This window comes from Chrysochloris asiatica, unplaced genomic scaffold (assembly GCF_000296735.1).
Source record: "Chrysochloris asiatica unplaced genomic scaffold, ChrAsi1.0 scaffold00245, whole genome shotgun sequence".
NCBI lineage: Eukaryota > Metazoa > Chordata > Mammalia > Afrosoricida > Chrysochloridae > Chrysochloris > Chrysochloris asiatica.
The window spans coordinates 1,227,120-1,237,007 of record NW_006408763.1 but is presented as its reverse complement, the minus strand read 5'-3'; the positions used below and the strand labels follow the sequence as shown (position 1 = coordinate 1,237,007).

Here is a 9,888-nt window from a genome sequence, read left to right as displayed (position 1 = left end):
TCCAGCACTTTCAGAGGCTCTCTAGGGGAGATCCCATCGTCTAACCGTATCCAGGCTGTGTTCTGGCCTGCTGTGCATGCGCTGGGCGAGCAGCGCCCCCTTCTACGCACCTGGCCCAGTCATGGACCACCAGGAGCCCTATTCTGTGCAGGCCAAGGCGGCCATTGCGGCAGTCATCACCTTCCTCATCCTCTTCACCATCTTTGGCAACGCTCTGGTCATTTTGGCTGTGCTGACCAGTCGCTCTTTGCGTGCCCCGCAGAACCTGTTTCTAGTATCGCTGGCCGCTGCTGACATTCTGGTAGCCACACTCATCATACCTTTCTCACTGGCCAACGAGCTGCTGGGCTACTGGTATTTCCGGCATATGTGGTGCGAGGTGTACCTGGCGCTGGACGTGCTTTTCTGTACCTCGTCCATCGTACACCTGTGCGCCATCAGCCTGGACCGCTACTGGGCAGTGAGCCGTGCGCTAGAGTACAACTCCAAGCGCACCCCACGCCGCATCAAGTGCATCATACTCACTGTGTGGCTCATCGCAGCCGCCATCTCGCTGCCACCTCTCATTTACAAGGGCGACCAGGATCCTCAGCCCCACGGGCGCCCCCAGTGCAAGCTCAACCAAGAGGCCTGGTACATCCTGTCTTCCAGTATTGGCTCCTTCTTTGCCCCCTGCCTCATCATGATCCTCGTTTACCTGCGCATCTACCTGATTGCCAAACGCAGCAACCGCCGAGGGCCCAGGGCCAAGGGGGCCACCAGGGAGGGTGAGTCCAAGCTGCCCCATCCCATGGCTGCAGGGGCTTCAGCCTCAGCCAAGCCACCAACCTTGACCTCTTCTTTGGCTGTTGCTGGAGAGGCCAATGGACACTCTAAGCCCACTGGAGAGGAGGCGGAAACTCTAGAAGATCCTGTGACCTCGACATTGCCACCTAGCTGGCCTGCCCTTCCCAACTCAGGCCAAGGTCAAAAGGAGGGTGTCTGTGAGACATCTCCAGAGGAGGATGATGAAGAGGAAGAGTGTGGACCCCAGGCTGTGCCAGTCTCCCCTGCCTCTGCTGGCAGCCCACCCCTGCAGCAGCCACAGGGTTCTCGGGTGCTGGCTACCTTACGTGGCCAGGTGCTCCTGGGCAGGGGTGTGGGTGCTGCAGGAGGGCAGTGGTGGCGCCGGAGGACACAGCTGACCCGGGAGAAGCGGTTCACTTTTGTGCTGGCTGTGGTCATTGGTGTCTTTGTGCTCTGCTGGTTCCCCTTCTTCTTTAGCTACAGCCTGGGGGCCATCTGCCCACAGCACTGCAAGGTGCCCCATGGCCTCTTCCAGTTCTTTTTCTGGATTGGCTACTGCAACAGCTCCCTTAACCCTGTCATCTATACCATCTTCAACCAGGATTTCCGCCGTGCCTTCCGAAGGATCCTTTGCCGCCAGTGGACCCAGACGGCCTGGTGAGCCTGCCTGCCTACTGCCTGTGTGGGGTGGGTGCCAAGTAGCACCAGGGCCACCCTACTTCTAGTCTTGCTTTATGTGGCCACCTTCCTAGGGCCTACTGGTCCCTGGCTAGGTCCTGCCGACCCTATCTTGGGAGCCTCCTGGGAGAGGGAAGGGCAGGAGTGCTGTTTACAGGAATCCATTTGAAGCCTCCTTCTTTCTGTCTTGGCTGTGAAGGGACCATTCTCCACACTTTGCCTGAGCACAGGCAGACGGATGAGGCTTGGACCTGCCTGAGTGTGACCAAGGCCAGGTGAATAGAGGACCTCCTTTCCGGAGTCCTAGGCCCCTACAACTAGTGGATGGGCTTCCCTTTCTCAAAGACCCTGTGTTCTCTGGCAGACCATTTGCTTGTGGTGTTTTCGTTTTTTTCATTTCCCCACCTTCTACTCTTTCCAAGATGGCCTGCTGCCTAGGAGAAGTCAAACATGAAGACTGTCTACCTACGCTGGGCACTGGTAGCTGCCATCAGGGGCTGGGATGGGATTATAGGCTGGCACTATCTCTGGGCTCTTCTTTCCCCTACCCTCTGATTTTGGATTTGTGGCTCCTTTAAAGGCCAGAACCGAGGATGGTGGATTGGTTTCCTTGTCCCGGCGCCCCTCTGAGAGGTGGGTGAGTTCATGGATGCCTCAGTGGGGGGTCTGGAGGCCTGGCCTCGGCCACGATGGGAGATCCCTGATCACTGGCATTCACCCGATGTAAAAACCAGGGCAACAATAGCTTGCCGCCTACTTGCCACAGGGAGATGAAAGGCTTTACAGAAAGCTTTGAGCTCCATGGGGGAACGCACTAGAGAACCAGGGAATGTGATGATCGGGTGATATAAAAATCCCCTTTCTCTGTGTTACCACTACCTGTCTTCCTGTAGACTTTTGTTCTGTGCCTGGGGTGTGTGAATTCCTGCCCCAAACTGGAAGCGAAGAGTGGCAGACAGAATCACCATTTCAGTTCAAGAATGTGTTCTTAATACCTGCAAATGTTTGCATTATTATGCTGCGTGACAGCTTTTTGACATTTCACCCACCTGCACCACAGAGAGGGTCTTCAATGAAGGCTTGGGCCCCCCAATGGAGGACAAGTCTTTTGTCATCAGACAGGCTAACTCTTTCCCCCAGCTAGCTGAAATTCCCACATCCTGGGGACAATCTGAGATGAGCTGTTGTAGTGTGGACGCTAGGACTGGGGCAAGTGAGCAGGGGTCCCGTGAACTCTTGGGAAAGCCTTCCCTCAGAGGGCTTGTGCTACCCCAAAATAGATACCTGTGAAGCATACCTAATCCCAACCCATCTGACCAGCTCCGGCCCATCACATTGCTCCACCCCACTGATGGAGCTGCAGGGGGCCTCTCCTTCTTGAGTCTTTTCATACCCCCAGAACCTGGCATCTGGAACAATCGAGACTATGTGAGGGATGTTTCTCAGTCTTTCCTGTGGGAGCTCCTGGTTTCTGGGTTCAACAACATTAAGCCACTGGGTATCTTAGCTGGGACAGGGATGGGGTTGGGGATGTGGCATGGAGAGACACAACCACTGTTGCGACTCGTTGGGCCTGGTCAGATTTGGAGGGAGGTTGAGGGAGTGTTCTGAGGTAAACAGAATGGTAGACCAGAGAATCCCTCCTAGGGAGGAGACCTACCTAGCTACTTCCTTGGTTGCAGTATGAGAAAAAGGCATTGCTCTGAAGTGAGGCTGGGGATGCTGGGCCCAGGGGAGGGCCTGAATGGTGACATCTGTCCTACCCCCACTATATGTATCCCATGGGACCCCCTAGTAAGTATTGCTGCCTGTGGCTCCCTTGTTGTGATATGCAGGTGTTTTGTTTTTTTTTTTTAAAGTCCAAGCTATTTTATCAATAAAAGATATTTTTTAATAAAACCACAAGTATGTCCTCATTGCCCATGGGCTTCCAAGAGGTAGTTGTTCTTTAGCTACTTGCACAGCCAACCCTGGATGTGGGTTCCATGAGCTGGGGCTCCCCACTAGGGCCAGTTGCCCTCTCCTTTCCCAGATCTGGCTGGCTGATGTTCACCCACCTGTCTCAGTAACCCTTACGCATCATGAAAAGTCCATGGGGGAGAAGGTAACTGGAGTGAAATAGGTTGCCTGGGGAGGGAAGGAAGGAGGGATTTCTAGAGGAGGTGGCCTATGGGCTGGGTCTGAAGGGAAGAACAAGAGTACATCAGGAGACCAGGTCAGGAAGGTGTTTCAGTCAGGGATGCAACACATGCAAATGTGTGTTGTGTTTGGAAAATGTGCCATCAAGTTTGAGAGAGAGTCCTAGGCTTGTCCTGCTGGATGGCCAGCAGAGGTGATGAGATACCACCTCATGAGATGGGCTGTGGGAGGAACTTGGGCAGACTAGGAAGGAAAACTACTCTGCAGAATGCTTTGAAACTGCTGTTCTTTAGAGACAAGCAGGAGAGCTAGAATGGAGTTGGTTTGCCTCAGGCTCTCCTCGCAGAAAGGTTCAGTTATAGGCATCAGAGCTGGAAGGACTGTGGACGTCATTCTCCAACAGTCTCCTCATTTCCTAGATGAGGCCTGCATCTGAAGCTCAGACAGCAGAGGGGGCTGCCCAAAGCTACCTTGTGGGTTGGGCTAATAGTGAGTCCTCTAGGCTTCCTGTCCCACCTAGCTGCTTCTTTGGCCCTTCAGAGAAGGCAGCCTCTGGACTGGAACCTGGTTGACCCAGTTCTGAGGGGGTGGGCGGAGATAGAACAGCAGGCAGGATGTAGGGGGCAGGCTTTAGGAGGTCTGTGCAGGGTATAGACCAATGGCTGACCAATGAGGAGGGGTGGAACCTGGGAGGGGAGGGCTGAGGGAGAAGCATGAGGCTCTAGGGTCTGATGGTGTGGGCACTACCATCTTACCCCCACACTGACCTAGGATCCAAGAGTCTACTGGACATCTCCACACTTTCTTGGGGCCATGGGGCAATCAGAGAGACTCTTAATCAGTCAGTGCAGATGTGGACATGGAACTTCACTGAGGGATTCATGAAAAGGACATGACTTTTTCATGAAAAAAAGATCTGCCTTGCACACCAGCCAGGGCACCCACCTCAGGGACAGATGTCAGATTGTTCATTTGTTCCCAATTACTGAACCACTCTGTCTTGTGGCACTTTGAGAATCTCATTTAATCTTTGATCATCTTTATAATCATGCCCACGGGAAAAGATAAGAATCAGCCCATTTTTATAAATGGAAACTGTGGCTCAGAAAGGTGTAATGACTTGGAAGTTTTTTGGCCTGGCATATCTACCTTCTGGAGACCCATCTATTTATTATTTTTGGAGACTCCTTTCTTTAGACAATTTTTACAGAAAGGTAAGAGAGGTCCCAACTGAGAAAACAAGTTATAGAAGAGGTGGACTTAAGAAGCCCCTAAAACTGTACTCTGTGAGAAATCTGGGTTCTTAGGCCACAGGGGACACCTGGAGAGGACATTTAGGCCCAGCCTCCACCTCGGGGCTTCTTGTTGTTTAAGTACTGTGGAGCTAGTTCCCACTCATAGAGACCCTATGGCTCTTAGGGCTTCTAAGGAGGGACTGGTAGGTTTGAATCTCCAACCTCACAGATAGCAGTCTAGTGATCACCCTACAATGTCACACCAGCTGCTGAGAAATTCAGGGTAGTGCACAATTCCTCATTGAAGGGTATTTTTGAACCTTACCTGGCATCAGGGCTGGGCTGACCCACCATCAAAACTCAAGGTGGAGGGGGCTCATGGGTTCATCAGGCCTTCTCACACTCTTCCCAGCCTCTGCATGATCCTCCATTTGTGGGGTGGGGTGGTGGGAAGGTGTGAGACCTTGCCCAGGGCCTGTCTACAACTTTGGGACCAGCGTCTGCTGGCTGTGGAGAAGGCATCTGCTGGGGTCTGTACGTGGCAAGTTTTCACTTCTGCTGTGCAGAACTGGAAGTTCCGCTCAGAGGACCAGGTTTCTGTGGGGCAGGGGTGGGACATCCCTGGCAGTTAAAGTCCCAGAGCAGAGGTGGTCCTCTGCACCATCAGTCTGGCTGTCCTTCTCTCTCCGAGCCTAGATGTTTTGCTCTGCCCATAAGGGGATTTTCCTTGTCTCCAGGGTTCCCTGAGGATCTATCTCTGCCAGGCCCCTGCTGTAGCTCCCCAGAAGGACAGACGCAGGAGGCTCCTGGAGTTAATCAGTTGTTCTAGAGTGCGGTTCCTGGACTAGGAGTGTAGTGGATCAGTGTGACCTCTTTGAGACGCATAGTGGTGAGAGGAAAGCTAACAGTTCTGATATATTAGGATTGGCCCGGGCTCAGTGCCTGACATGTATCAGGTGACGAAAATGAGGCTGTGGGAAGTTGAGGGACTTGACTGAAGTCATCTGGAACAGAATATGAACTGACCCCATCTAATCTCAACTCGATCACTAATTGGCCTCGGCATCTGCCTCTTCAACACAAGAGGCAGAACAGACCTGAGTCCCTCCCAGCCCAGCACCCTCAGAAGTCCCATCCTTGTGAGCTTGAGGGACCCCAGGCAGCTTTGCCCCAGGCCCAGGCCCATTGCTGTGACTCTCCCTGCCTATAAGCTTCTCGATTTGAGCAGAAGCCGGTTCACTGTTAGCAAGGGAGGCGTGGAGCACTCAGCTAAAATTAGATTTTGGGATTCTGCGTGCGCACATCGTCCTTCCGTCCATCCGGCCTGAGTAGTTGTCAGAAGGCCAGAACTGGAAGGAACCTACATGTCAGCGCCCTGCTCCCCCTGCCCCCAGGCTTGCTTGCACTGATCTTCTCACACCCTCACCTGGATCTTGGCCAAAGACTTCTGCCCTTGGCTTGGCCTTGTAGTCATCTATTGATTAACAGAGCTTTCAAAGGGAGAGGCACCCTCACTTTTAATACCCTCCTTTTACCCACTGAGACTCTATCTTTCTCTCCACCCCACCCTCTCCCCTCTCTTCTCGTCCCCTTTTCTGACCCTCCCCATTTCAGGGTCCTCAGTGACTCACCTCCCACCCCCTTCTCTCTGAGCCTCTGCTTTGGCTGTCTCACCCTTGGGGATGGTCCTGGCTCTTACTGGGGACTGCAGGCTCCGAGTACCAGTGATGCTGTAGAGGGACCGGAACAGACTGGAGACCAAACAGAGCCTCCCTCCGTGGAAAGCTGAGTTATTTCTAGCCCTGCTACAGCCTTCTGGGACCCTGGCTCTCCCAAGGCGGTGGGGGAGGTGCAGGGCCCAGCAGGGGAAGACACAAGGGTTCTGACCTTTGATTTCCCCAGAGAGAGAGTAGGCCCCTTCTAGAGCTAAGGGGTAGGTCCTTCCAATTTTAATGCATTCAGGCCACACTCTTCCTCACTTGGAATCCCCCCTGCATTCCCCACTAAGGACCTGGGATTACTTCAAGGGAAAAGCCTGGGCCAAGCAGTGGGGAATGCAGGTGTTCCCATGTCCCAGTTCCCAGTCCAGCTGCAGCTGTGAGGGAAGGAGCGTGAGAGGCTGCTGGAGCCTGCTCCTTGGATTCCCAGGATACTTGGGTTCAACTCCTGCTTGACAAGTGCAGGTGGGGCTTAGACAGAGGTAGTCAGAAGGCAGCAGACTACACCAGGTCCCTTAGGGATTCTTGTCAGGTGCCACTTTGATACAACTGGCCCAGCTGCAAATCTGAGCACGCTATGCCCCCTTTGCTCCCTGTGGGAGGACAGCTGGAGTCAGGCTGGACACGTGCTGGCAGCCTGTGAAGAATGTGTTCAGCTGCTTCAGAAGGTTTGGCCAGGAACCAGAAGCTCAGGTCAGGGTCCCAACATGGCCACCCCATTGCTGTGTGTCCTTCACATCTCAGGGATTTAAACTGCTCAGTGCCAAATAGAGGAGTTGAGTTGGCGCATCGGTCAAACCATGTCTTTGATGCCTGGGAACCACTCTCTGGCCACCTTTGCTCTGTCCAGCCTTGTGTCCAATTCCACACTCCAGAACCAGTTTCTGCCACCTCTTGGGATGTCCTTGTGCAGGGGAAGAGAAGAGGGGAAACTAAGTCCGTAGTCTGCTATTTCTACATGACCCTTACCTTTTTTCTGCTTATCTGTTGGGGTTAAATCTTCTGGACTAATATAAGCCTAACACTCCATGACCACCCATCTTAAGTTCTCTATAGACCCCAGCACTGTCCAGGATCCTGCTTGCCCTTCCCCATCCATTAGGCACCTTCCTGTGTAACCCCTGCACATACCTACCAACCTCCATCCCCTCCTTGCCTGGCCCAAGACGCCTGTGTCCCAGGGAAATAAAACAGTCCCTCAAGGTAGGCTGGAGAGCTGACCTGGCAGGAGAGTGGTCCCTGCCTGATCACCACTGAGGGTGAGCACGTTCTTGATATTGGATCTAAAGGAAAAGCCAGGAAGAGGAACTCAAGGAGGGAAGCTGAGAAGAAAGTGGGGTGAACTTCTCTATGAGGAGCAAACAAGGAAGGTGGTCTCCAGGCAAAATATGTCCCATTAGGGTCAGAGCCTAGACTGACACCAGGAGGAGATGTGGATACTAAAAAGAAACTAGCTTTAACCCCAGGCCAGAGCATGGCCGTGCAAGTGCCCACCTTCCTCCTCCATGAGGCCCACCTGTGAGGCAGGGGCTTGTCTGCTTGTGTTCCTCATCCTTGAGCAGAGCCTGGCTCAGAGCAGGTGTGCAGTAAGTACTTGGTGAAAGAGTAGACCTGGCATAGAGCAGGTGCACAGTAAGTATTTGTTGAACGAGCTCATTTTCCCAGCTAATTAGACAGTCTTGGCACTAGTCACCTATGGCTGAGACCCTGGGCTCTGGGACCACATCTCTGGTTTGGTGTTTTCTTTTTCCTTTTTTCATAGTTTTGTGTAGAAATTCTGTTGGAAGATTATATTGGCTGAGCTGGAGACAGGAGAACTGTCCCTGCAGAGCTGAGGCACTACTAGGGCATCCCCAGAAGGTGACAGGAACTGGTCCTGAAGTGTGGGAGTGTTGCCTCTGTAGTCAACAGAGAGAGAGTATGGTTGGGATTCATCCTGGTGATAACATGAAATAATTAAAGCTGGCCCCATCAGTCTCCTGGCTGTGTGGCCCCTGGAAAAGTGTTAACTCTCGAGTCTCAGTGTCTTGAAAATAGGAGAGGTGTGTTGACAGGTAGAGTTTGTATATAAAATGTCCTCCTAGAGTATGAGGATTGGCAACAACTAACGGAAGAACCATTATTATTACTCCTCGGGAACACAGGTCCTCATCAGGGTGAGCTGGCAGACCTCCTTGCTCCTCCCAGTGTCCCTGATTCACTGCTCAGAAATCTGATGGAAGGCAGAGTGAACTCTGTCCTTGAAGATGGCCTGTCCTCCATACAGAATCTGCTTTACCCACCTTACCTCCGTCCCTCATTTCCATGGGCTCTCTCAGAGCTCTGTCAGCTACTGGCCAGTGTGCAGCTGGGAAGAAAAGGCTCTCAGGCAAATGTATCAAGTATGCCACCCATTTGCTGCCATACTTATTGACAGACACCCTTAGTGGGTGCCAGAATTTTCTCTGTGAGCCAAGCGAGGTTCCAGACAGTGCCTGGAGTGAACGATGAAACCCACGGGCCTCTCAGTTCTGTGGAGAATCCTAGTCTGGCCATCAGTGGGTGGAGCCTAGGTTGGAGGAGGACTGCTCATCTTGACTTGGAAGGAGACATGGGGGCTGGGGACAATAAAGGGGGCTCTCCCTAAGGTACCCAGAGGTCAAATGTCAATGCCCAGTAAGGCCTGAGAGAACCATACCTGGAAAGTCTGGGGGCAGGCAGTCTGAAGGACTGGGACACTGGGAGTTCTTCAGGCTGACTGGCCTTTCCTTGGGCCATAATGATGGGAAAGGTCTTATTCTCTTACAAATGCATAACGTATCATGGCAAGGCTGGTTTGAGAGTTGTCCCAGTCTACACAGCTGAGCTGCTCAGATGTGCTTTGTGCTGATTTGGGGGCAGGCAGTGTTAGTCCTTGTGTTCCTCGAGTGGAATTTGAGCTCCAACTTCTTCCATCTGTACAGCGTTCCACAGTAATAGTGCTTGAGCCTTTGATTTGCACCCTGACCCTGGGGGTCACCCTCAACATGTGTCATGACATACTCGTATGGCCTTTCCTGGCCCCCTCTCAAATACTTCTAATCAGCTTTCCCTACTGGCATTTTTCTCCTTCATGCTTACTACCCTATAACACATCCTTCACTTGTCTATCTTGCTCCTGTCTTTGTCGCTATGAGAACAGAAGCTCTCTGTGTCCCAGGATTTTGACCCACTCCACTGCCATTGAGTCAATGGATTTCCAAGACAGGAATCTTTATGAAAAGAGACTGTTACATCCATCTTCCTCCCACAGAGCCAGAGACAAGGTTTTGAACCGTCCAACTTTCAGTTAGCATCTGAAGACTTTAACCACT

General features: G+C 52.6%; 1 protein-coding gene across 1 annotated transcript; it reads left to right on the top strand.

Annotated features, from left to right (window-relative positions):
• Positions 1–121: 121 nt before the first annotated feature.
• On the top strand, positions 122–1,447 carry ADRA2B (adrenoceptor alpha 2B). Its single transcript, XM_006873521.1, has one exon. The coding sequence runs from the start codon at positions 122–124 to the stop codon at positions 1,445–1,447; it is 1,326 nt and encodes a 441-aa protein (XP_006873583.1).
• Positions 1,448–9,888: the final 8,441 nt, after the last annotated feature.

Bases quoted from the DNA above. Each gene is read 5' to 3' on its own strand.
- ADRA2B (XM_006873521.1), top strand. From the start codon at position 122: ATGGACCACCAGGAGCCCTATTCTGTGCAGGCCAAGGCGGCCATTGCG.